This window comes from Pempheris klunzingeri, chromosome 6, assembly GCF_042242105.1.
Source record: "Pempheris klunzingeri isolate RE-2024b chromosome 6, fPemKlu1.hap1, whole genome shotgun sequence".
NCBI classification, from domain to species: domain Eukaryota; kingdom Metazoa; phylum Chordata; class Actinopteri; order Acropomatiformes; family Pempheridae; genus Pempheris; species Pempheris klunzingeri.
In genome coordinates this window covers 1,773,783-1,801,740 of record NC_092017.1, presented here as the reverse complement: position 1 = coordinate 1,801,740, position 27,958 = coordinate 1,773,783, and the positions used below count along the sequence as shown (strand labels likewise).

General features: G+C 43.3%; 2 protein-coding genes across 2 annotated transcripts; both read right to left on the bottom strand.

Moving 5' to 3' along the window:
- Positions 1 to 27: 27 nt before the first annotated feature.
- b4galt6 (UDP-Gal:betaGlcNAc beta 1,4- galactosyltransferase, polypeptide 6) lies at positions 28 to 13,730 on the bottom strand. The gene is made up of 9 exons (XM_070832077.1): positions 13,567 to 13,730; positions 9,960 to 10,076; positions 8,109 to 8,222; positions 7,191 to 7,315; positions 6,743 to 6,859; positions 6,353 to 6,540; positions 6,047 to 6,169; positions 5,449 to 5,550; positions 28 to 5,181 (listed from the first exon to the last, which is right to left on the bottom strand). Exons 1-9 carry the CDS (start codon positions 13,679 to 13,681, stop codon positions 5,034 to 5,036), a joined length of 1,149 nt encoding a protein of 382 aa, XP_070688178.1. The 5' UTR covers positions 13,682 to 13,730; the 3' UTR covers positions 28 to 5,033.
- A 4,160-nt stretch (positions 13,731 to 17,890) lies between these two features.
- Positions 17,891 to 25,131, bottom strand: rfc4 (replication factor C (activator 1) 4). The gene is made up of 11 exons (XM_070832509.1): positions 25,008 to 25,131; positions 24,372 to 24,496; positions 23,459 to 23,537; positions 23,113 to 23,192; positions 22,848 to 22,967; positions 22,531 to 22,674; positions 22,319 to 22,439; positions 20,144 to 20,269; positions 19,913 to 19,993; positions 19,611 to 19,724; positions 17,891 to 18,368 (listed from the first exon to the last, which is right to left on the bottom strand). The coding sequence occupies exons 2-11, from the start codon at positions 24,485 to 24,487 to the stop codon at positions 18,273 to 18,275; spliced, it is 1,077 nt and encodes a 358-aa protein (XP_070688610.1). The 5' UTR covers positions 24,488 to 24,496; positions 25,008 to 25,131; the 3' UTR covers positions 17,891 to 18,272.
- Positions 25,132 to 27,958: the final 2,827 nt, after the last annotated feature.

The window sequence follows — 27,958 nt, the reverse complement described above, 5'->3', positions numbered from 1 at the left end:
AACATGAAGGGGACCAAACATCGACAATTCAGGAAAACAAAACCTTTTTAATCTCTTCAGTTTGAATGTAAAGTGAAAAAGAAAAAAAAAGAACTCAAGGCACAAATAAATACTGCAAAATGGAATACAGTTGTCTAAGGGTGAACACATCATCTGAGCCGTCTTCGATACTTTTAGAGAGAAGGACTGGGTGGACTCAACCTCAGCTGATAGAGGGATCCACTTAGCCCACACCTAACACTTATCAGAGCCCAGGACGAACGCAAACTATTTAGACAAAAATAATCTGAGACAAATGACTTCCCAGTTTTGCATCTGGACCAGAGATTTGGCTTTGGCTATGCTAGATACTAAGCAGATCACAGAACAGTGGAGTAAAGCCTGATCTGAAGTGCTACATGCCGCCTTGCCCCGTCACATCACCTCCTAACACTTCCTGCTGGGAAACACTCCCTCCCACATTTATTGGCGTTTGATGCTGCTCTCTGGATCAAACAGTGAAGAAAACAAAGGCAGAAAAACATGTGAAAGACAGTTCTGTAATACCTAATAATGATAATATCACCTAATGACGCTGAGCTCATCTTAGGCTTGGAGTCTACACTCTTTCAGTGTTTTTGGAGCGTTTACCAGTCAAACCTGACAACATTCACCGGGGACTAGAAGTCAGGATATCTCAGACTCTGGTGATTTGATTTTCATAAGTTGCCCAACTTACAACAAACACAACACTAAATTGCTTTAGAGCCCCTTTAGCATCCTGCATCTCCCAGAATGCCTTTTTCAAACCCCAGGAAAGGGGGCCTACACTTCTACCGTCCAGTTCCAGGTGGTTCTCACTGGCCTGACGTGTCTGTGAAGACTATCTGCTAACTTTTCTGCTATCGAACTACACTGTTAATGAGATAAAAACCACATCAGAATCTGGGCTGCTGTAGATGAGAATAAGTAAAGATACTCCATACAATGGGCCTGGAAATGTAAGGTACACCGTGAACAGTAATGGCTGCTTTTCTAAGAGCACTACTAAGGTTTGCTTCGCTGTCAACTACAGATGTGTGGGCACAAAGTGTGGGGAGGGGGAGGGGAGGTGTATTTTTGACAGAACGCTGAGCACTTCAAATCTGAAGTCAAGAAAATATGATCTAACCTGTCTTGGTGTGTTGGGAGTCTTCAACTCCAATTAGAAAAAAGAAAATCAATGGCCAAACTTGAACTTCGTTTGCACAACAGCAGAACATCTAAAGGTCAAAGGTAGCATGCAGGTCATGCTCTTCTCAATCTTATTTCAACTGAATCGTGTTCAAATGTTTTGTTACCGATTTCTCCAACATCCTGAACGATGAAGAACGACACGTGAAAGCTTTCTGCTGACAGAAAGAGTCTGAGAATCACCGTCTAGTCCTTTATGGAAGTGGGTTCATATTTTGAATACGTTTACACACAAAATCTGAATACTGCTTCTCAGACACATTTCCTTACAAACAGTAATCAATTATTAAGGCATTACTGCTGCATTTAATACTGTAGCAACAGAACAGGATGGGCAGAACACGCGTAGTGGTGTCTGGAGGGGGGGGGTGACAACATGTTACTGTACACACCCTAACACGCTGATCACTAAGAGTCGTGAACGTAACGGAGTTGTGATGACGCGAGCAGCCAGGCAACGTGAACCACTTGTCGGCGACACTCCACCTCACTGCTACACAGTCCGATCACCTGGAAACAGGGCTGATCGCTTCTCTTATGCAAAAATGTGGTACTAAGCTAAGAAAGGCATAGCACAAGAGAATCATCTGCTAATCCAACACCGCTCAAACTCTCCAGTTGTCTCGGACAGGAGGCCGCGGCTAAAAGAGGTGGACTTTCCGCTCAGCACCACACTGGCTGGTGACTCTGCTCTAATCTGTTCCACATGCTGTGAATGTGAAAGCTTCGTAGCTGAACACAAGCCGGATTGTATCGTAGCACGAGGTTCAGCCGCGTCTGCTTTCGAGGAAGAAAAAAACGACAACTCTGAAAACATGTAAACATATATACGGGCCGCTCCGATGATCGGCGCTGCAAGGTCTTTTGGAGAAAGGTGCGGGGGAGGTGGGCGGGTGAGGTCAACTTTTACCAGAAGTCCTTGCAGTGCCTGTGTGGAGGAACCCTGGGTGTACTGACTGACGTGTAATGCTTTAAAACTAGAGAATAGAAATTACAAACATCACTCTGGCCATTTCATACCTGGAAGCCCTTTTCCCTAATGTGCCCGTGTCAGCCTTCCACGTGCGCACCGCACCGAGCGTTAGCAGCACAGAGAGACCGGAGCAGATGTTCTGCAACAAGCAGCAGCATCATCATTAAAGCCAAACACTAAAAATACCACTACAGCACCTCGGTGACAGTGGTGCAAAATTAACCTCTTTAAGGTTGTGATGGATGTACGGAGACACTTGTACATGTCTTATTGCGGACTTGGCTTTGATCAGACAGCTAGTGCTGATGGGAAGGACGCAGTGAGAAAAGCACCACTGTGTGACGTCCCGAGGTGGATCTGACAGTCTGACTGCAGCATAACAACGGTGTGGCGACTGAGTTTTTAGTATTTCTGCTTAACTGATCAATTGTTCAATTCATCTTTTGTCACACTAGTTGCGGGTCAACTTTGTCGATTAACTAATTAATCAATTGTTCTGAAAATGAAGTCGGCGAGGATGAACGAGATATCGTCTGCTGCCGCTGAGGTCTTAAACATGTATGTACGTTTTTTCTTTTAGGCTTTAAGTTCACTCTGTACCAAAAGCATCTTACAGTAAGGACCATTTAGTAGCTACTCTTGAGCTTTCAGTCACTTCTTATGATTTTCATAGGAAGACAGATTTTGTCCAGTTGTTTCTCTGCTACTTTCTATCCATCCGTCATGACAACAGGGCAAACTCCATCTGCTGATAAAGGTCATGTAAAATGATCAAAAGCTCCAGAATGGGTATTAAATGGACCTTATAGTGAGTTTACATTAAAAAATGACACCACAGATCTATAGACGGTTCATGTGGTATCTGTTCATACTGATCTGTCTGTTGGTTTGTAGATGCGATTCTCAGCAGCAGTCAGTGGCACAGACATCATTTGGTTCTGAGCTTCTTACATGTCTTTGGTCATCAACGCTCTAAATGAGCTGCGTAGGACTTCGCTTTGGACTGACGACCAGACACCACAACCGCAGTCCATCGGGGCCTCATCGTGGAGCCACTAACATGATTAAATGGTTCCTGGCAGAACAGGAAACACGGCCCAGGTAAAAAAATGGCCAAAGTTCTGATTTAACATCTCAGGACATAAAATCAAAGAAAATGTCCAAACATACAATTCATGGTCAAAACCTATAGATACAGAGTAGAATCTTAACAGTGAACATCTGGTCAAAAATAATCTGCCTACATTTTTCTCTCCGTCTTTATAGTGCTCAAAGCTTTAAGAAATTAAACTTTTCACAGCGTGTGCCACTCAAGAACAACAGTAGCTTCAGCTGTGAGGAGCTGACACCAAGGTTCTCTCATTCTGGCCCTTCTAACCGCCTCACAAGCTTAGAAAATAACAACACCACAGTCCAGACACACACATCATCCAGCCCAAATCCCCGTGCTTCAGTGCACGGTACAGTACAATTAAGAGCTTTATCACATGGTCCAGCACTAAATCATTAGGATAAAAATCATAAAAAATAAAAACACATCTGAGACGAAAAAAAAAAAAAAAAAAAAGTATACACTCACGAGACCATGAACCTGCACTAAAGCATGTTGTGGGGACATACTCCTGCTGTAATGGCCGACCCTGCTCCCTGTACAAAGCCGTGGAGGAGAGACTCAGTCACACCTCCCTCCTTCTGAGGGGCAGCTCTATTCTTTTCACACAGTGCACCTCAAAGAAAGCACAACAAAAGGCAAAATTAAAAATATAGACATCTCCAACTGATGAAATAATTTATGCTTGAAAAGAACAAAATCTGGTAAACAAAATAAATTAAGGCATGCAAGAGATAAATCAAATCTTGAGATTTGGATACTGTTGTTTTTTTGTTTTTTTTTTAGCCAAACATCCTATATTGTTAGAAGATCTTCCTGTTAGGAAGAAACCACTCACTCTTAATAAATCCTCAGAACAAAGGTAGCTGCCAAAATAAAATTCAAACCCACTGGAATATCACTGTAATATGCCCGAGCATTTAAAGGCCCATATTTACATATTTGTGTTCTGTGTTCGAGCTTTAAGAGGCCGATATTTACATACATGTTCATGCGGATTCAGCAGCAGTGCAGCAAAACAAACAGCAAACACTTGAGTGACACAGACAGGAGTGCTTCTTCAAGCATCCTGAATCAGAAAATAAATACCACTTATCAAAATTAAAAAAAAAAAAAAAAAGATTTTTTACACCACAAACAATGTGGACCTCACTCAGATCCCTCCTTTTAAAGGAATACTGTGGCCTAACAAAATGATATGTATAAAACAAAATGATAGTAGAAAGTGAGACAAGATCTTGTCTGTTGGCTTGTAAGGTGACGGTGAAACATCAGAAGTGAAGCAGTGCGGAGCCGAGCGGAGGGAGCTGTGGTTCTGCCACATTAAGGCTTTGCAGTAAACATCAGAGCTGAGATGCTGCTGCTCCCTCCAACCTAAACCAAGACTCATGTCAACTCGTAGTAGTTAAGCCGGCACGGACAAAAAGACATGCAGCAACTCACTCATCATCATACACACACACACACACTCATTCTCTGACACACAATCAACAGTTCACTATGAGAGACTTGCCACTGCCTCTTCATTTTTTCCTCTTTTTTTCTGTTTGGATTTTTTTTTCCTCACTAAGATTTCTTGGCAGCATTACATGTTGCGCCTCTTCACCCCTACCGGCCTGTGCCCCCCTCCTCTCCTCCGCTGCACCGCCGCACTGCCTCTGAGAGGCCAGGCCGGAGGGGAGCTGGGTGAGCTGAGGGTTGTGGACCAGGGGTTGGGTGGGGCTTGGCGGGGGCAGTTCAGTAGTCTGTAATAGGAGCGAGCTCGGGGGACAGGTCCACCGTGATGTTCTTGTAGAGGCTGCTGAGGGAGATCTGGGGGTTGTAATGGAGGTTGTTGAGGCCATCCAGGTGTTGCCGCTCTTTGGAATATCTCAGCAGCTTATACCTACAAACACACAGTTATACCACCGTTGTTAATCCACTGTCTGCCCTGCCCATACGCCCCCATAGGACACACACCTGTGGCTGCTTGATGTGTGCCCATCATCTCATCCAGTACATCACTTCAGCCTATGCATCTAAAATAAGCTCCATGCATCAATGTAAAGTAGTAAGTTGTCTGTGGAGCCAGTGTGCAAGCGTCTTTTCTTTCTATCACACCATCTCTAGAATAAAACTCTTACTGTAGATCTGAGACAAAAAGCCGTCATACCTCCCAAGGAACTGCACCTCTCCTCTGTGGTGATGAGGAATTGACTTGTACTTGCCGATCTCTCCCTCTGGCCGTGTGACATTCAGACCAGCATAGTGAACCCTGAGGAGAAACCAGGCTGCATTACTATTTACGCCAAACCAATATGACCAACCACAACCCATTGGCTTCACGTGCTTCAGCTGAACCGACAGTGTGAGCACTGCTTATAATCTGCACCAAACAGCTGCATCAAGGCGTTAACCTTCATAAAATCGTTTCACTCACTGCAGCAAACATTTTCTTCAACTCTGGTCCTTTTATCATTAAGAGTTCTGCACAGATGTGTCACTTCACTCCTAGAGCATTGTCACGCTCACAGTGGACAGTTTCAAAACAAAAAAGGATCAACATCGATTCAGCAGTAAGATGATGAGATGTCAGTTTTTAATTCCACACACCCAAACCTGACACCTTCATTACCGTCATGTGAGAGATGGGGGTGTGCTATTCCAGTATCAGCTAGTGTAACCTCCACCCTCCAGATGTGTGGGAAGCTCACTTCACTTCCACACTAACAGTTTCTGAATCCACTGCACGCCCCACTTTAGTGACTAACCTGTTCCATAAATCGTCATCCTCTCCTCCCCAACCCCAGAATGCATTGGGAAAGCCATTAATCTTGCGGAATTGCTCCACAGTAAGTCCACTCACACCACCAAAGAACTCGCTGTATGGAAGACTGCAAACAAGAACAAAACACAAGTTAAAAATGGATCCACTTGATCTGGATCTCTCACTGCATGTCTAAATATCAACTGCATTCATGTCATCTCTCACAGTTCATGTGCTTTGCTCCATATACACACACGTTAGATCTATTACTAGTCATTCTCTGGTGTGTACACGTCGCTGACACACTCACATGTACATGTATTTGTCCAGCTTGGCAGCAAAGTGGCGTGGCATCTGACCACAGCCGTAGTAGTTTCGGTCATTCTCAGGGATGTGGTCGACATCATGGAAGACCAAGCAGTCCCAGTCCAAGTCCTTCATGGCCTCCAGGAATCCCACATTAAACAGCATGGCTCTGTTGAAGGGCTGGCTCCCACTCTACACACACACACACACACACACACATACACACACACGGTCAATGAGCCTGGTTCTGGCTATAAAGCCTTGTTTCTAACATGCCTTCTCTCCCCAAGATGTTTTTGACACAATTCACACAGCATCAGCCCCGAGCACTTTTTCATTCAGCTGAGTGAAGATAAACACCACACACTGCAGCACACACACACACACACAGTACCTGCTCGATGACATAGAAGGCAAATTGCAGCCGCTGTCTCTGCAGCATGGGGATGAGGTGTTGGAAGAGGATGGGGAGATGTTCATGGCGGTTTCTAAATGGAATCAGGATGGCCACCTACATCACAAATAAGAATCGACCTATAGTTACCACATCCATCTGGTGTCTCGTTGAGATTTCTTTCCTCAGAAGAATACAGTCACTGACAATATTGTTGCGTTTCCACTGGTACCTACTCAGCTCGACTCGACTCGACACGGTTTGGTTGTGTTTCCACCGGCCCTAGTACCTGGTACCAGGTACTATTTTAGTACCTCCTCAGCCGGGGTTCGAGTCAAGTCGAGTCGAGTCGAGCTGAGTAGTGCTAGTGGAAACGCGCCATTAGTTAGAAAATATTTTTTTAAATATTAGAAATGAGATGTACACCATTACAAATTCATGAGCCCACCTTCCAGCGAGGTCTGCAGTCCTTTGGTTTCCAATGTCCTCCAAACTCAATGTCGAAAAATTTGGAGAACTTCAGTTCTATCTCCTCCATAGGGATCTCCGTCATGTTCACTTCCATAAGGCCCTCTGTGGAGAGTGTTTGTAAGGGTAAGGTTATTCCACCAGATACATCAGCAGCACCAAAAAAAATTTAAAATACACAAAATCACTGCACAAGAAACACAAGGCTATCACAGCAAAAACACAGCCTGTAGATTGTTGGCCTCTGCATGCTCTGGCTCAGGATTTTTGGAGGGGAAAATAAAATAAAAAAAAAAAAAAAAAAACAGTCCAAACACCCATTCATCAAATCTATGAGAAAATCCTCTTGGCCAGTATGCTGTGGGTAGCAGCAGTGGTGTGTCTGGTACTTCTCATATCCCTCCTGGATCACCACACTCCGTATACTAAGGAGCTTGTGACTTTACCTGCCTCCAGCAACTTACTAAGAAGGAAAACTACAAATCACATGCACTCTGTGGCTTGCTTTGAAACGGAGTCAAATCTGAATCTATTCAATCCCTTATTGAATAGATTCAATGTTCAACTTACACAAAAGCAATAAATAAGTGCAGCTGAAATAGATTCTAGTGAACCCTGCAGGATGAGAGGACGGAAACAGTTTTGAGCGGCAGCCTAATACGTCCTGAAATTGAAATTAACACATCTGTTGTTGTTGTTAGTGTCTCCCTTCATTGTTTTGAGTGCTTAGTCACTCTGCATCTTTCACCAATCCAGGTGTCAGAACAAAGTCAACACTTTTTTACATTTGCCCACTCTAATTTTAACTCACATATGCGAGCTGTAGAGCTCTGTACAAGAATGTCACACAACATAATTAGAAGTAAGCAGCAGAAGCTCTCAGGTCAGGTTTACTCACTCATAGAAGGTAATCGCTCTGGGCAGGGGAGGTTCTGGGCGTACGTGAAGTTCTCAGGGAGGTATGTGGTAGGCTGGACCAGGTACTCACTGGAGTTACTGCCATCAGGGTAGTCTGCAGTAAAACCAACATGTGCCATGTAGAAACAGCCTTTATACGGTACACATTACATTTATTTGGCAGCAACAACTGCTTGTTACTGTGCTGGATCCACAATAGCAAGGGGCTCAAATGAAACTAACCCTAATCTAATACCTGATGCTGCTCATGTGGGGGTTCTTGAATCCTTAATGTTGAATTCCTGAATCGTTGGGTCTCTCTCTAATTAAAGAGTTTGGTCTAGACCTGCTCTTTATGGAAAGAGTCTGGAGATAATGCTGTTGTGAAGTGGCGCTCTATAAATAAAGATTGATTGATTGAATATAGTTAGACTCTGATCCATACCTTCATCACATCTAATCTGTTTTGTTAGCTAGTAATTCACAGTCCCATACAATAAGGTTCATTAGAACAGTGATTTACAAGTTATTTTAGATATTATACCTTTATTTTTTAAATTACTCATTCATTCTAACCCTAACCCTTCTAGACTCAAATTCACGACCCCCCCTTCATAGAATCACAGCAGTGTGGCCAGTGTAGAGAATGAAAGACTGTGAATATGCAACCGAGAGAAGCACTAGTAGAAACACATTAGCAGTCCAACTTGTCAGCTAGTAGTTTACAGTGTTGATCAGTGTTACGGTGCAAATGCACATGTATCCATTCTTCTATCTGCCATTAATCTCCATCCCCTTGTCAATCCCCACGGCCTCTGCTGAGCTAAAAGCTTGGACAGCTTTGTTCAGTAGGGGTTAAATAAATGTTTTGAAGTTGTGAGGGTTGTGAGGAATATGTCGCTATTGAATAAACGTCCATCTCCAGCGACACCACCACACCCCTTCATGCGGCTGGTCTTTTACCCTGAACTACATTCATCTCTATAAATACAATGTGCTACTGAGCTGTAAACGTGGCTGCCACCGCTGCTAACTTTTAACACTAACTAGGGTTGAGTGGGTTTGTTGGTCTGGGCTGGTGAACAAACTTTATCATCATGAGATGTTCTGAAGAATTAAAAAGTCCTCAACGGGACATCAACGGGATTAACATAATATTAACTTCATTTGTTTAGGCTACGAACAGAGCCTCTACTGTCTGAATACTGATCTCTGTTTTTATCTTCAGAGGCGAACATCTGTTGTCATCCATAGTCCAGTCACGCCGGAAGATTTGACCGGATAAGACCTGAAAACTAACACACAGACAGACCAGGTGGACAGAGCTCCGTGCTGTGTTTTATCTGGTAAAATCATCCGTCGTTACCTGACTGCACCTATGTTAGCCCTGTTGTGTTAACCTCCAAGGCTACAAAGATGAGCTGGGGGGGCCACATTCCTACCTCCTTCTAAAGTTCAACACAGTTTTTTATTTTGATGTTAAACTTTAGAGGAAGAAAGGTCAAGTTGAATTGCTGTTCAGTTGTCCTGACGCCCACATCATATGTTCCCCCCAGGAGCGCCTGAGTCACGTGCGACACTTGGTGGATAATTCCATATTGCTGGTTTTAGGCTTAATATCAAACCGGTTTGAAAAACCATTACCACATTACTGTGTTGGCATATTTGGAGGGAAAGGAAACAGCAGCTTTTATCAAGTCAATGCAATGAGTTGAGTTGAGTTGAAAGCGGCTTGCTAACCTGGGTCAGAGTGATGGTTGTTAATCTCACATACAATAAATACTGATAGGCATCTAGACATATTGCAAGACAATCACCCCTATAGTAAAAAGTACATGTGTGGATGACTCACCCGTCCCGTTAAGTGTACTGTTCTTGTTGGTGTACAATCTGATCATCTGGCCGATGGTCCTCACATTGTCCCTTAACATGATGCCCTGAGCCTGCACCATGAAGAAGTATGTATTGGCTGAGAGACAGACAGGGAAAGGGTTACAATTTGCTTAACTCAATGCTTTACATACAATCAACTTCATTTACTTTGAGTAGCAACAGCTACTGCAGCTGGAAGCTTTTATCACAACTATAACAGTGACAACACAAACGTGGACACTGGAACAAGCTGCATTAACATTAAACAACACAATAATAAACTGCATATGTAATACTGGCTGAAGTTTGGAATATTAGCATGACAGTGATGCTATAGGAGGACTACGAGGAAGGGGACGGCTTTAACCTACTGGTTTAGTAACATTAACAACCGCACTGACTCAAGGAATTCTGATCAACATGCAGTCAGAGCTCCTTTAGCTTTGAACTACATCCCAACAGCATCTCTAGGAAACCTTCAGTGCCTTTGCTGTCTTTCTGTATCCTTTTCCTTGTTTGTGCAAGACAATGATCTCCCCTCTTCACTTCTTGGACAATCCTCTTGACTCACACATATTTTTAACATGCAACCAAACGTCACTGTGAACAAGCACCCCCCCCCTCCCCTCCCAGCCAGGCCGGGTATTTGTCTCAAGCACATCTGATGCTACTGAAGAGGCCCTTGATTAGTTACATCAGCTGTGCTTGAGACAACACCTGATTTGCAAAGGAGCGCTCTACTGGTGGTCAAATAACACTGAGACTGCAGTAGTCATCGTCAATAGTCATAGTGGCATTTTGTTCTAAAGTTGGGAACACCACCTGTGATAGCAGTTGTGTTGAGTTATTTCAATTGTTCTTGCTTGAGTCGTTCATTGAACACAGCAGAAAGATTTTGCATTTTGCTAGTACACCTAATTTGCAGTGAGGGTTGAATAACTTTGGATGCAAATGTACGGCCACTGGGTTTGCACGTATGTTTCAATAGTCTTGCACCAACCACAATGTTCAAAGCTTAATTTTAGATATACTTTCAGATTTCTTTGCATTTAGTGAATAGGAGAGACCTATTAGCATCTGATTATGCCGGGATTAGCTATCTGTGATGGCTTTCAGGTGTTCGTTTTGCTTTATTCATGACAGGAGAGCTGAGGAAGAGCCACATAAAGCCGACTGCATCGCTGACGGACCTTTAACACTTCAAGCTTCAATCAGTGACTGAGCTCAGAGAACGCTTCGTCTCACCGATGGTAATGAAACTGCAAAAATGCATTTTCTCATTGTTTCTTAAATCATTAGACTGAGAAATCTGATGCTCGTTTTAAAATGTCCGACAATGAACAAGTATAGAATAACAAGACGTGGAGTTGGGACTGATGTTATTCCTATTTGCTCATGTGCTGCATGTAAGGCACATTGCTGGATATTAATAATGCCATCCATGCAGGTGGCCTGATTGAAAGTTGAAAATATATGGTGGGTGAAAGCTCTTTTGCCCTATGCTGCGTGCAGAGAAACATGGACGGACTGATCCAACATGAGAAGAACAGTAAAGAACATCCATGTTTTCAAGGCCACTAACAGACACAACTTCCTCTTCTGTTTAAGCTTGAACTGAACACAATCAACATTTGTCTTGAAGATGCCTCATAAACTAGCTAAATGTAAATGAGAAGTGGGCCTCCCCATGTGGTCATTCTATATTACCTATTTATGAACTCAATTTACAGAAATGCTGCATCGTATCATTATCAGGAAATGAAATGACCTGCAACTGGATGTGAGACATCCCTAATAAGCATGTTTGTGTACATCAGTTTAGTGTGCGTGTGAATCAGTAAACAGGATGGTGTTTGGGGCTGATAAGAGTTTTATCACAAAGCAGACGGACAGCCTTGGTTAGTGAGTGAGTGGCGGGGCTGAGAGGACATGCCGGTCAAAGCAGACTATGCCACTCCAATTCTGCCTGACAAAGACTAACAATTAGCTGGTGAAATGAGTGAAACCAAAACAGGGTCATCCTCAGTTCAGTATCAAAGAAAAAAAGATTTTTGGAAACTCTTTCACATTAAAACACTCCCCTCTACATCTGCTGCCACTTTAACACGTTCATCACTACGCACTCCAGTTCCCAACTGCTTGAAAAGTCAAATTTGTCAGAAGGACGGCAGAATAAGCAAAAGCATGAAATGATGGTCCCGTGTCCTCAAATTAAACTCTCAGCTGGATGCTGAATGGAGCGAGGAGCACAGCTGATAATCTACAAAAGCTCGTCAGTCTGTGTAGCAGTATACTGATATACCAGAAAACCCAGGGGAAATGCAGCAAATGTGTCAGCTACGTACAGGAAGCTACACCCCATTCTGAACCCTGTGAAAGGCTAACATTGAGTGCCCTGCATCCACACCCAGCGCAGGGAAAAGAATCTGACTGATACACATGTGTAGGGTGTCACCTATGGTCGTGGCTTTGAGGCATGGTTTGCTATAACACACCAGCTGCTTCAAAAGATGGTACTCTAGAATAACACATAATAAGAAGTGCCTTCCACCTTTGGTACACCTGCACAACACTGGGTAAATCTCCTTTATATATGGAGGACCTAAACACATCACCATTCAATATCTACTTTCTTTATATAGCGCAATTCAGTACAACTAAATAAGCAAAAACACAACCCCCCACGCCAAATAATAAAGTCTAGATCTGGAACACAAAACCCTGCTTTTTTGGCCACCTAATCTCTTTCCATCTCCAGTCATGCTGCTTGACCTGGAGCTATCACAAGTCGTCATCGAGCTTTCCCACAACTGGTCTTCTTCCCAAGCATGACTACACCTGATTGCCAGTAAAAGCTTGCAGCGGGTTTCTAATTCCTCTTCCCACACAACCACTTCCCCACCCCCACCCCACCCCCTCTGGACATGTGATCGCCACAGAAACAACCCAGTAAAACAAAAAGCTATAGAACATTAAGTTATCTGAAACCTGCCAAGTGTCATTCTGGCACAGAGAGCTTTCCTCAGTCTTTACTATCACATGATGGGATTCATTCACATGCGGCTACAATATATTTTAGCAGTCATAATGTTCCATCATGTTTCTGATGGCATTTCCCTCAGCGACACAAAACATCTGGAGAAGGTGAACACTGGAACATCTGGCTGAGCCATGAGTGCAGGTGGATGTCTAACTCAGCCTGCCTGTGCTGCTGCCCCCCCCTGGAAATAACACTAGCAGTGATGCTCACAGCTCATTCATTCACAAACGAGCTGTGCGACGTCCGCTAAAAGGCGACCATCACCCATAAAGCCAACACAAGGAGACAGTTTTCGGGTCACGTTTCAACCACTGGGAGACACGTATCGCTCTTGAACGCTGCACCAGAGCGAGAGCTAGCTGAGCCCCGTGTCTGGGTGGACCTGGTAGCTGCGGGCTAACGGTAGCTAGCCTCCTGCCTCAGTGTCGGAGGGTTAGCACACACCGTGACAGCAGCTGGAGCTCGTCGGGCTGCGGAAGATAATCCAGACATAATCACATTAACTGTTACCTTGAGAGGCGTTTAGCGTAAACCTCTGTTAACTAACCTATTCCCGGAGCCACATAAATGAAGTAGAGACAAGTGGTGGACATGGAGAAGAAGAATATGAAGGCCAGAAACGATCGGTTGGACATTCGCAGCAGCCGCCTCCAGTTCACCATTTTGGCTTAGGCCCGTTTCTCTTTCGCCGGTACGAATCCCATAAAATACTTTTTGGAGTTAAAAGATCCTCGAATTGATAGCCAGCACTGTCAGTGGCGTGGTCATGGAAAAAACCGCACCGTCAAAGCCCGCAGATGCAGCGCGGAAAAGGCTAACGCTAGCGGTGCTAGCTGGCCTGCTTTCCCCTGCCAAGAAATTTCCAGATGGAAAAAGCAGGCCCGTAACGTTAATATCAGGCAACGGAGAGCCTCATGGAGCACCGCCGGTCAGGCATACTGAAACCGTGACACTACGGGCCGAGAGTTCAGCAGCGATGCTACTTAAAGAGACCGGGGGTAGCCTTCCATGGTTGCGGTGTCGCCGGCCAGCGAGGCTTTTATCGCTAGCACTGAAGGATGGTCATTGAAGGGGGCAGGACCGCTCTGCCTTCACCCACACGGTCTACTCTCGGCCGGTGCGATGCTTCCCAAACAGTCGGTGCACTACTTCGTCAAACTGCGCACGCAGGAGTCCAGTCATGCCACCGGGAGCCTCCACGCTGCTTCCGCGCGATTGTGACATTCAACACACGTCAGTGCGGGATGGGGTATGAAAAATAAAGCACATAAAAGAGATGTCAGGTCCGTCTCCTTTTCATTTTCTGCTGGCACTGCAGAGAACGTTTCCGGTGGGTGGAACGCAACCCCTCCCCCGCGTCGCCATGGAAACCCGTGCGCGCGGTGTGTTTCCTGTAGCGCCTTTTTTTCTCTTTCTTTTTTTTTTTTTTTTTACATTTGTCAAACGTGTTTGAAAAATGAAAGACAAATACGAAATGTTACTTGTAGTCTTATTATTATTTATCTACTTCATCCTGTTCGAATGATGCGTGAGTGTGGTATTAAAGCACTGCATGTGGTCGAAAAGACTACAAGTATGGTGTGTTTACCATTTACCATGTACTGTATAGTGTTATACAGCTGGTCAGGCGTGCACTGTTAGTGGCTAAGCAGGATACCCTGGTCTATGTTACATTCTGACTCCTTATTTAAAGTCAACGATGAAAAGATTCTCACAGTCTTTCGGTATTGATCAAAGTAGAAAGAAAAAAATCCCTCTCTGATTTTGTCAGAACCAACTTTGCACCAGCACAGGACAGCCCCTTTGACTCCAGCTCACCCCCGCTGCAGGGAGCTGCAGGGAATCTCTGACTATCATGAGCGCATCCCAGAATACATTTGACCACAGCACAGGCCCAACGGCTCTCTGGTCAATCAAGTGTCCGGCTCTGACACGACACCCCACCCAGTGCTCCTGCTCATGACAGATCCTTCACGCCTAACTAATTCTGATTGATGTCATCTTCACAGACAGCACGCCGGCCACCCGCCTGGTCCGATCTGCAGACAGAGCCAGGAGATGAGAAGGCATTTTGGATGTGGAGGAATAAACCGGAGTTCCACGTTTTCTACCTGCTCACTCCATTCTCCATCGCTTGACCTTCCCTGCCACCTGTATAGCTTTTGAACAGTGTGCCATCCTAGTCCAACAGCAGCTACCACACACACACCAGACGCCATTATCAGCTGGTGCAAGTAGCTGAGGAGCACACTAAAAACTGGAAGGTGACAGGCCCACAGTCTGGAACAACCCTGCAGTAACAGAGCAGCAACAACATAATGTACAATCACTTCTTCTGTTTTTCCTCTTCTGCTGGTATACTTTGGATGATTTTGAAACAACAACAATAAGAAAGCAGTGACAGATAAAGGTTTTTCAAACCGAACAAATAAAAACCAACTAAGTATCTCTAACCATGTGTCTGAGAGGCAGAAGCATGACCAGGGGATGGATTTCTGGTTCGACCCAACTATAGGCTATATTGACTAAAATATATTGACGCTAGTGGGAAAACTGACCATTCTTGGAGGCAAAGGTGATATAATATTGCTGTAAATTATATCCATCCCATTAATATTACCAACATTCTAATCCTAAATCCAAAAAAAGTTCGATGTTTCCCTGTGAAACGTTGTTAAATAGAAACATAAAGTGGCATACGCTGTACACAAGTAAAGTGCAGGTAAATACTGTACTTAAGCACTGTACATGAGTAAGTATTCTTAGTTACATCGCTCCCCTCATTTGTGTGTATATTTGACACTGTTTGATACTGTCTGGGGACAAATGAATAATCAAAAGTAAATTAAAAAGCAAACTCGCAAGTACAAAATTATTCACAGATGTTATTGGACCCCATGTAAAATGGCCAAATTAAAACTGTGGGACTCAGATTTATGTTGGAGATGCCATAGGAGTAAAGGCACACTCTTACACATATTTTACAATTGTCAGTGGACCCAGAATGTATGGAAGAATGTAATAGGATTTGTCAACAAAGTACTGGGTACAAAATTTGTGCAAAACCCTGCACTTTGTATATTAGGAATAGGTGTGAGGGGGGAGGGACTAACAGCCCAGCAGACCCTGTGGTGTAGGCTGGCCCTCTCCACGGGGTGCAGAATCGTACTTAGACACTGGAAAACTGATAATACCGTACCTTTTAGTGAGTGGTTGGGAGAAATGACTAAAATAGCCAATTATGAACAGTCTATCTTTAAAATTAATAATAGACTAAATATACTTCAGAAGACATGGGGCCCCTTCATGGATGAAATATTACACAGAAAAGAATAGGCTGAAGTGATGGTAATGTGTGTTACTCTCATGATGATATATTGGACTTGTATCTTGGCAACATAAAGGATGGTTATTATATAGTGATGTGTGACACCTACACTGCTGTCAATGTTTTATTGTCTTAGCCTATGTCTCTTATATTCTTCTCTTGGAAAGATGAATTATATAATTATTTACCCTGTGTAACAAAAGATTCAATTTTGCCTTTTCCTGGTTTTGTCTACTTGCGTAACCATTTTTTTTTTTTTTAACCCCCTTTTGTTTTTTTTTTTATATATATATATATTATATTTGTTTCATGGTTCTCAGACTGTTTAAGTTCTGTTGTTGTGGAAAAAATGGAAAAACACAGTCACTCCAGTTATATTGTCATGTAAGACAACACGCTGTTTCTGTTCAAGGTTAAAAGATGAAAAGATTCAAAATGTCCACCTCGCTTCACTCTTCTTTTTGTTAGTTTGTTGTGTCAGATGCTGTTTGAATACAGTTTTTGTATGAAAATGTACAGTACTGTAAATCAGCATCTGTCTTCCTTTTTCTTCAAACCTACAGTAGTCGTCTGTGGACAGTTGAATATTCACGCTGTACTACATTTTATGTGACAACGTTTTGCCCCGTTAGTTTTACAGTCTTGCTTCCTGTTGCAGAGGAGTTTGGGAATAGTTTCTGACCCGTGTAGTAGTAATATACAGTAGAGGGTCCTGCTTTCTGCCCAACTGTATCAGTGACTTATGAGACACAGAAAGTTACCCACAAGTCTTTTGTGGTCTGTATGCAACCTGGTCTGCAGGGGTCGAATCATGGGTGAAGTTTAGCAAGTAAAAAAAAATACACCTACAGTATGTGTAATGTGAAAAACTGAGAATGAAGAACTACAAACCGGTGCCCACACTGGTAAACCACCCTACGATGTCTACTTGATCAACATTGTACCTTTTGTTGTGGGGGAGTATGGAAACACGGTTAAGGTCACTGTGTGTGGTATTTAGACAGATATAAAGTTAGATATTTTGTTGAAAATATCCAGTATGGCGGGGCAGGGTGCAATGGGACATGGTAGCAGAAAAACACATTCTGACAGCCTAAATGATGAACCATTCTATGCCCACACCTCTGTGAGACAGGACTCACTCTTACCCTTAATCTGATTCTTTTTTCCTGAGCGGAATTTCCAGTCATGTCTTCTTTTAAGAAAATAGCTGTTTAATGTTTCATTAATTCTTAGGACTATCAATGACAATCAAGCGAGTTACCTTAGTTTACCGTTTCCCTGCCATTTGACATGGAAGCAAGCCGTGTGTATTACATTGTGTTTGTGGAGAGGATTTGTGAACACCATAAAATGCTGAAATTGACACGCAAGTTTGTAAATCTTTTTTCTGTTTGTACATAATGAAACTCATGTGGCCCCAGTGTGGAGCCTAATTTCTCTCCACAGTTGCTGAGAGTTTGTGGTTGTGGACCAGTGAAGCAGGCTGCAGTGGATTTAATGTACGTCCTAATCATGAGCAATGACTTCACAGAAACACGCAAAAGATACAAAAAACATTTATTACTTTCCAAAACGCAAAAAGCACAAATTTCTGGAGGTAAATACTAGAGAGATATCTGACGGGTGCAGCAACAGAAAGTATGTTCACATGGTAGCGTCTTATTCTCCCCCTACTCATCCTAGAGTAGAGGGAGACTGTTTATTAGATGTGGAGACACACCTTAAAGCTGTGTTCTCTGACATTTAACTACACCACTATCATCTGGGCATCTGGTGTCTGCAGGTGGAAGTCCCACACTGTAAATCTGAACAAAGTCTTCAGAGCTGAGTCCGAGTGCAGTGCTGACGTCTCAGTGAGGCTGTTGGTCCCGTTGCAAGTAGGGGACGGTACGGTAGAGAGGAGATGCTGCCCTGTGTGCTGCTCAGTTGTTGTGGGAGGCCTGCTGCATGATGACTGAACAGAGACTCAACATCTGCAAGTACTCATCGGCACCATCTGACAGGCATTTACCTACGACCTGAGAGCAGACCAGAGAGGAAACACAAGCACAATCTGAGGATTTAGAAAACGTGGACATTAGAAGGACATTATAGGAGAACTCCTATGTATTTAAATGCTTACATATTTTGGGGTGTGAATGACTAGTAGGTCTGAGGTTTTTGCCACCGACAGGCTCAGATTGTTATTCTAAGTGTTTGAAACCATAATGGAAAGGATCCTTACAGAGTTAGACCTGTAACATCCCAGAATCAGCCATTATGTCCCTCTTCAAAGCCACCAGACTCCATTGACAGAAACAGTAACTTCACCTTGCAGAACACAGGATTTTGTGTAGCTTTGGTCAGTTATAGGCTAATTAGTAGGCAATCAGCCTTTTCCTGCTCCAAACTCTGCACCAGTGCAAGTGACTCTGAACATTCATACTGACGATACACACAGATTTCCTACCAACAAACCACCGCTCTCTCTTACTAGCACAAAGCAGTGTTCAAAAAACTCTGCGGCCTCTCATTTTCAGCTGGTGCCGACTGTCTCTTTTACAGAACTTGATCAGAACACCCCTACGAGGCAGACTTCTCTGTTCCTATTTGCTAAGAGCAGTCCTAAAAATGCATTTACAGCATTCCTTTACATCCGCTGTGCTTCAATCCTCACGTCATCTGATGTCTGATTAGGCTCATGAGGCCGTTCGGCCAAACCTGAGCTTGATATGACAGAACAGTCGTGTGTAGCACTGTGACTACAGAATGTCTTTTATTGGATCCTTTTTTCTTCTGAACTCTTGTTAGCTCTCGCTCATGGAAGCTTATACACTAACCTATCACCCCCCCAAAAAAGAATCCTTAAAAATCAGGTTTTTAGCTCGACAAGAGCTTTCTCCATTAGCTCATAGCATGCTAACACAATCCCAAGTCCTCTCTAGGGTGTCCTGCTGGTCATTTCCAAACTAATTTCAGCATAGTGACCAGCAGCGCTGCAAATGTCCCTCTTATTCAGCTTTATGTCAAACATCCCCACTAAAAATACAATGAATTGCCCATTCAGCTGTACTTTTCCCCACCTCAGCTGGTGATAGTAAGCTGTACTTCTCTGATTAGTTATTAGAAAGTGAACACTAATCAACATTTAACATGATTTACCTGTCAACTATTGTCACCTGCTGAATTGAGTAAGACATATTAGTGCCTTTGCTCCTGAAGCCTGACAGTATATCTAATAAAAATGTACAGGAGCCAATGTTTCCTCCAGGATCACTTACCGCCATCTTCTCTGTGATGGCTGACTTCTGCTTGTCGCTCAGGTCCTGCTCTATGATAGACTCATGGAGCTGACTCAGGATCTGTGTGGCTGCGTAGCCTTCATCCACCATGTTCTGACAGGAAAGACGTTCAGCTTATGAGAATGTCATGTCTGAGATACATCTCACTTTCTAAAACGCTTTCTTTATCATTTAGGACTGAATATGTCTTTGGTCGGAAACTTTTAGCGTTAAATATGTCATTTAGAAACAAATGCATGTCACACAACACAGTGCTACTAGTTCAGGTCACAAACACTAACCCTGACTGCAACTTCTAGTTTCTCAAATGTCCCTCTGAAGCAGATCTGGAGTAAACTGTCGATCATCTTGGGAGGGACGACCTGTAAGAAAGAGAGCACAACAACAGAGTGACATGCTGTTAATAGAGTATGGCAAGGCGTCAGGTGTGCAGGACTTTTTAACTACAGCTAGCATATTGTTTATCATCAATCCCTGCTGTCTCATCTGTGACACAAAGAAGTACGTCTCACCCCGGCAATTTCAACGATGGTGCGCTCGGTGATCTCCTTGTCGACGTTGAGGCGTGCAGCACTCTGCAGGAAGGTGATGGCTTTCCGCAGGTCTCCCTCAGACACCCTCACCAATGCTGCTATACTCTAGATAAGCAGAAACAGACCGTGGCTATAACAAAGAAGCAGGCACAGTTCTCTGCCGCACTGGAAGTCCAAGAAGATTCTTCAGGTTGCAGTTGTTGTGGACCACTCATACAAATAGATTTGTTCTAAAGTAGCACATACAAGTGATCTGAGAGATTTTGCATCTTTCACCAGTTTCTTCTTGTATTTAGAATTTTCTCTTGTGAACAAACTGTAGAAGTAATCCACACCTGTCATGGAAGTCACGTCTTTGTCCAGAGGGTAAAACACTCATTTGACCTGAAATCATGATGCCTTAAAAGGACAGTTTCACATTGTTTCAAGTCAGTCTCGCAGGCTTCCATTGTTAGGTGGCACAGCAGAGACTGTTTTTTCTGGCTATAGTCTTAAACCTGCCTTTTACTGGCCAGTGTAAACGATCATTTTCTAGCATGCTTCTAATGGAACTGATTGGCGGCAAAGTCAACAGTATATTGTTCCATGCAGAAATAGATTCAAATGTTCATCATCATATGGCTCCACTGAATTAAACACAGTCCAGTGGGCATCTTCTAAAGCCACAGTTCTTTTTGCCCATTGACAGTCTCACCCTGCTGAGTCGACACAAAAAAATGACTTGCTGTACTAAAAAAGACTGAAACTTTGGAAGATGTCCACTTGATTTGACTGACTCAGACTGGAAGCCTTTCACACTGAATGATGTGGGAACATATGGGTCTCTCTGCCAATATGGACAAGAGGAATGATTACAGCAAGCCAGACTAGTTTGAATGTTCATATGAGAACCTGACAGCTGTTTTAAAACAAACTTGAAAAACTGAGATCCTGTCCTTTAATCTGAATTGACTTGAAATAAACTAAAATAACATAACATAACAAAGACAAACCTTTGAATAAACTAATATATATATCATCATTGTAGCCTTCCAATTTACGAATGGATCAAACTCATTTTCTACAAAAATATGACAGTTATGCATGTAGGAGGTCAGTTCATTCAGCAGTTGGTACAACAGAAATAGAAGACAGGATGCAGGCTAATTTATCTTCTTCTATGGTACGTAGAACACTTTGGAAATGTATGCTGTACTTTAGAAAAAATAAAAATGTATTTTTGTGTATATTACAGTTGGGTGTTTTATGATCGAGTATAAAACCATTTTACAACACGGAACTAGACTAGTAACTAACAGTGAACGTGCAAAAGGCAAACATTTCTACATGAGGTATGTTTAAAGGTATGCCTTCAGAAAATACCACTGAGTGGTAACAGTAAAGCCAATGCACAATGCCTTAAACCTGCATACTCTCCAGTGGCCATCAGGGGGCGACGCCACTGGTTGCAAGAAGGAAGACTACAAGGAAATGACCTTACTTCATCAGTAACCTCCTGAAAAGCATACGGTGCCAAATGCATTGTAACTTTCTCTGCAAACTACATGTTCTCAATGTTTTTGCTCATTTTAAAGTCCACTCATTGTTCTTTAATTCTACTAAGGTCAACAGTTAACTCTAGTAACGTTCAATAACACAAACTAACCGATTGAGACAGCAGCAGACCAGCAACTTTTGGGTTCTGCAAAGTAAAATGACGATGATGTTTTTGTCAATGGAGCCTGGGGACTTTGAGAAGACCAATGTAACGACTGTTTCTCATTGAACAAAACTGATTGTACAGGTCTGCCTCTGTAGGGATCCTTGCCTTATTGTTGTGAGACAAGTAGAATACTAATCTGAACCTGTCAGTGGCAAAAACAAGTAGACAAACTTCGATAAGAGCAGTTGCCCCAAAGGATTAGGTTGTAGCCATTGCAGCCTGGTTTATGACTGCAGTCTAAGGGGATCTACTGGACCAAATCCAACTATTTTAGCTACCAGTCATTTCAAGCCAAAGACATGCAAAAATAGGCCCTTGAGGTTATCCTTTAAGATTAGAATTAAAAAGAAACAGTAAATCTTTTTTGGTTTGGATTGAATGAACTAAACTACAGGTGTGAAAGACAGCTTAAGAATGTCTGGGAGCAACACGTCGTACTCTCTCTCCATTACCTCTTTGGTGTATTTGAGGCTCTCCTTCTCACAGATCTCCAGCAGGCGCTCTTCTTGGATCTGATTGGCTAGAGGTTTGAAGCGAAACTTGGAACATCTGGAGGTCAGAGGCTCAATGATCCTTGGGAACACATGGACACACAGCAGGGTAAGAATCAATCACACACAGAGTGCGGCAGCCGTCTGTGGATGATCGGGATAAGTCAGCTGACCTGCTGATGTAGTTACAGATGAGGCAGAAGCGGGTGGTGCGGGACTCCTTTTCCATTGTCCGCCTGAGAGCAGCCTGAGCTGCTGATGTCATGGAGTCTGCCTCATCCAGGATGATGATCTTAAAGGGAGGGCACGACTTCCCACTACAGATACAGCAAAGCACAGTGACTCAAAGTCTTAGCATTGGTTTGGGATCAATGAATTGAGAGATACATCTGAAAGGATTCATCCCAACACTAAAGGTTTTTCCAAAATATATAGGCTTTTTACTTTTAATAATTTGAGCATACACGTGATGCAATCAACACTGACTCACTCTGGGCGAGTCCCGGCCACTGTGAGTTGGGCAAAGGTCTTGACCTTCTCTCTGACGACCTGGATGCCTCGTTCATCAGAGGCATTTAACTCCAGCACCCTCTGTCTGTACAGCTCTGGACTGGAGAAACAGAGAAGGAAGACAAGGACTCATATGCGAGGGAAATGCATAAACAAAACACAGGTGAATGATCACATTTCTGGAAATGCAAAGACCTGAACCCTCTGCCTCTTACCAACAACATCATCATCGTCATTTCACTCACCCATAAAGTTCACGGGCAGCAGCTAAGATAGTGGAAGTCTTTCCTGTTCCAGGAGGACCATAAAAGAGCAAGTTGGGAAGCTGCATATAAAAAGAAAAAGCTTTACACAGGTGCTATATAAGCCAACTTATTATCAGTATCATTAGAACAACTTAATGGCATTCAGACATTTCAGAGCCACTAATCTCAAAATATGGCCCCATATACACATAGGATCAGCTCTATAAGTTTAGTTCCATCAGCATTTTTTTTTTTTTCCTGGATGATACTCAAAACCTGCACCTGGGATGCAGGGGTGACTGTAAAATAATGATATGTATAAGCCATTACAGAGCACAACACTTACATCTGCTCCTTCCAGAGATTTCTTCAGCACTGCTACCACCTCCTCCTGAAAGGCCACCTCATCAACACACTTTGGCCTGCTGGAGTTCGTGAAAATACAGTATGTAAATTAGGGTTGGGTCGCTTTCCAGTTTTGCCAGTCCAGTTTGATGTATGAACCTAAATTGGTTTCGTTTTATGTGGATCGACTGGATCAGAATGTGTCATTATGAAATATTCTGGCAAATCAAATTTCACTGGATAAAACCTGTAAATTAAACACACAGACAAGCGGAGGAGACGAGGGTTTCATCCCACATTCTTAACCGTCCGATACATCAAATTCCATTAATTAGAATTTACTATAAAAAAAACATTAAGTTATAAAAAAGTAACAGATGATAGCTGGGTAAGTTAGCTGTATTGAGTCACGACAATCCCATAAACTGTGATGCTATATGCACACAGTCTACAGGATTATTGCGATTTCAGATGTCTGATGGCTCGAGGTATTTAACTGGCTGAGCCCATCATGTGGTGAAATCAATACATTTATGAGAGGAGCAGACTGACAAAAGGCTGTAGACTGATCTAAGCTCTCCGGCCGGTTTAGGGGCAAGTTGTCATCTCTTTGTTGTGAGAGGTTACGATACGGGAGGTGATGGAGCAATGTGCAGTATTCAGTCTGTCTCTACCTGCCATGTAGCTACTGCTAAGTAGCCACTGCTAGCTCACTGATTAATAAACCTACGGTGGCTCTGAGAGCTCAACACACTGCAACTTAATAAAACACATGCAAGTGGCCGAAACAAGAAAAGTAAGAGAATGTCTTGCACAGCATTTAGGAGAAATGCTACGAAATGGTGGATGTGACAGCTTCATGCTACAGAAGCAGACATTCTCTACCACGCACCTTTGTGTGTGTTCACACTTACTATTTTTCTACCCAAGGAACAGCCCTGGCCTTCTTCTCTGTACTGGGACCTGCTGCAGCCTTGTCTTTCTGAGGTCTGGTAGTCTGCACAGTGGCTCCTTTCAGGAAGGCCTGCATGACTCCTTCCTAATTTGGTAAAACACAGATGCAAAAACAGACATTACATTACAAAGATATCACCTAAAAACAAGTTGAAGCACCAAGCTTCCCCTGGATAGAAGACACACGGTCTGTGATATCCGAAGTTTAGCCAGAAGGGTCAAATTGCTGCACCACCAGGGACTAAACAATAATGTCTGCTGCACTCACCAGGCAAGAACTGGTGCCTCATCTGTCACAGTGATTAGACACACACGAGAAGCTGAAGGTAATAACAGCCACAATGATAAACAACATGAACATGTCTGCATATAATGTGAATATGAGACCTTAAGGACCAAGCTAAAATTACATTACGTACCGTTTATTTCCACTCACACGGTATTTTGAATACGCGGGGTAAAATATAGTTAACAGTATTCAACACGTTAGCTAGCAACAACTAGCTAAGTTAAGCTAGCCAGCGCTGGCCTGTTGACTATTAACACTAGCTAGCTGAAAGTAATAGCTGATTGTTAGCTGTTGGTTCTACGCTTACCTTATATACCAGCCGCTGTTAACACAAACTACGACGTAAATATCCCACAGTCGGTGTTACAACGTGCTAATAGCTAACAATAATAGAGCCCAGCGTCAGCAGAGCCTTGGGGTTCATATGTCTGACAGTGGCAGTGTTTTCCCGCTCTGGAGGAGAAGATAACTTCCGCCGACGACATTTCCTGACTTCCAATCAGATCCCGCGGATGCTGGAGTCGGCCCCGCCCCTCCTTTCCTCGCTCCATATGGTCTCCTCCCTTTCTTTCCTTTCTTCTCTCCTCCCTTCTCTCTCCATACATTCTCACCCCCTCAGCTCCCATTTCTCTGCTTTGTTAATGCGCAGTAGTTCTTGTAATATTCCAAACTGTTAGATTATATGAAAATGATAACAAAACATCCATCATTCATTCACACTTAATTGCCAGTTATATTTGAATTCAAAATCTACAAAAAGCAAATTCACTGTAAATAACAATATTGCAAGTATCAGCACAATAGTGCTTTAATGGATGAATCAACACACATTGTGCTCTGCTTTGTCTACCAGCTGCTGTGTCTGTTCTTTGAAAGCCTTCAGTAGGGCCTATAATTGGCTGGCAGAGAGAGGCTGAGTACAGATGTCCCTTGATAATGGTGGTCTCCCAGTCCCAGGAGCCACGGGCACATGGAGACATGCTAATGCCCCTGCAGCACGGCATTGTTTGCTTTAAAACATGGAGTGGGATAAGCAGAGTGGCCCCTGGCAGCATTGAATGAACCCAGACAGCCAGGGCATGAATGACGAATGATGGGTGTAGGCTATTGATTTGTTTTGTGTCAGCCATCCTGACATGACCGCAGTGAAATCAGTGAATCAGTGAATCTTATTAGACTAAAAAAAACGATAATGATTTTAAAATGATTCTCTGTCATTTCCCCAACCTTGAATCTAATCCACAGTCTGGGAATATTTCATTTTGAGGGTCAGTCAATATTCCACTAGCTCCAGTCCACGCACAGCCCAGCTCCAGGCACCAGGATTTCCCTCGTGGGCCTGTTAACCCCCATCCTATCCATCCCCCCTCCCCTCTGTTTCGCCGTCTCTCCCTCCGCCTGCAGGCAGGTATAGCAGCCCTCTGATTCGTTTTTCCTCTTTGTGACTCAGCTTCTTTATTAGAGCAAACAGAGCATCATCAAAGCAGCAGCGGCAGTGCTTCCCTACCCAGAGCCTGAAGAGTGTCCTAATAAGTGGGGTGGACTATACATATTCTCAATATTTTCTTCCAGAGGAGCATCCTTTCTTTTCCTTTATTGTGAGGATTATTGTCTTTTTGACTTGGAGGCTTCCTTTATCATTTTGCCCAGCTTTATGTCAAGGACTGAATAAGAGTCTCGGTGGCTGATGTTTGTTGACTAATTAGTTTTTTAACCTAATAACTGAGTGGCTGTTTTGTACTCTGACTTTCACATTTAAAGACAAACTAGCTATTTCTGTTAATGTTGTTGTTGCTTTTGTTGCTGCCTGGTTTGACTAGCTGACATTCTAATTCTCTCTTTTGTTCACTGACTGACTGATTAGCTTTTATTGTTTATTGTCTGGTTGACTGGGTGACAAAATAACTGGCTGACTACTTGTCTTATTCACTGACTAGCTGACAGAGCTACCTGCTATTCTAGTCCCTGACTGGCTGTCTTGGTTATTCACATGCGCCTGGTTGACAAGCTGATTATTCTATTTCCAGGCTTACTATTTTGCTGACTGGCTGGGAGTGGCATCATCATTGTCGTCCATGAGCTTTGAGAGAGGAGCTGTGATGACGGAGAGGAGAGGACAGGCATAAGAAAAAAAAAAAAAAAATTAAAAACTAGAAACGAGAAGCAGCAGAGAGCAGAGAGGAGAAAAAAACTGAGAGGAGACAATTGGATTTGGGAGCAAAAGGACAGGAGGCTGTTGGGGAAGGTAGGGTGACAAGAAGAGGGAGGCGTGGCAGCGGAGAGAGAGAGAGAGAGAGAGAGAGGGAGGAGGGTGGATGCGACGAACATCCCTGAGATGCTGTGCTGGCTGAGAGAAGACGAGATGTCGGTCCAGGAGCTGCTAGAGAGGGTGCAGTGTGTCATCACTCATGTTGGTAAGTCATCCCGTTTCTCCTCTGTAATCTTCATCTCCATCCGCTCATTTCACACTTTCAGAAGGATTCTGACAAGAGCGGAGAAGAGCTTTCTCCTCTGGGGAAAATGCACGGGAGAGCCATTTTCTCTTGGAGCATCCCCCTGTTGTGTAGTTGAAGTGTGGTAGAAAATGTGTCGCGAGGTTTCTGGTAATTCTTGAATTGGTTGAAAATATGAGTGGAGGCAGAGCAGACGAAAGAGAGGCAGGGAAGCCACATCCTCTCATCAGGACCACTGAGTGAAGAGGGATGCAGAGCGCCGCTGTGCACATGGACAGTGAAGAAAGTATGCTATTAGCATACAGCAGGGGAGCCACTGAATTCGATCGATATTGTTTTTTTCTGTGGTTATCAGCATATTCAAAGTTATGATGATTTCACAATGTCCATCAGATGACAGCATACATTAATTGTTAATGAGATTTGCTCGTGCTAATGTTTTATTTGCTGAGACCAGGAGCTGATTTTTGCTGTTTTATTTTGAAGGATTTACAAGAATGCAATGCTCTACGTACAGCTCCTTTAGTATTATTAGTCTAATTGTATGTAATGGTTTATGTTGGTCAATGACTACAAATCCCATTAGCACTATTTTCTAAAGATTTACAAGATCAATATTTGTTAGATTTACAATCTTACAAATCTAGCAACTTGAATTTTCTACCCTATGTCGTGCTTTTTCCACCTTTGTCGCCGTCTCCTACCATATCTCCTCAGCTCTCTCTCCTTTTTCTAGTCACTTAAGTCCCTGTTTCTCCTTCTCTTATTCCTATCCCCTCTGCACCTCTACCACTACTCCTTCCTT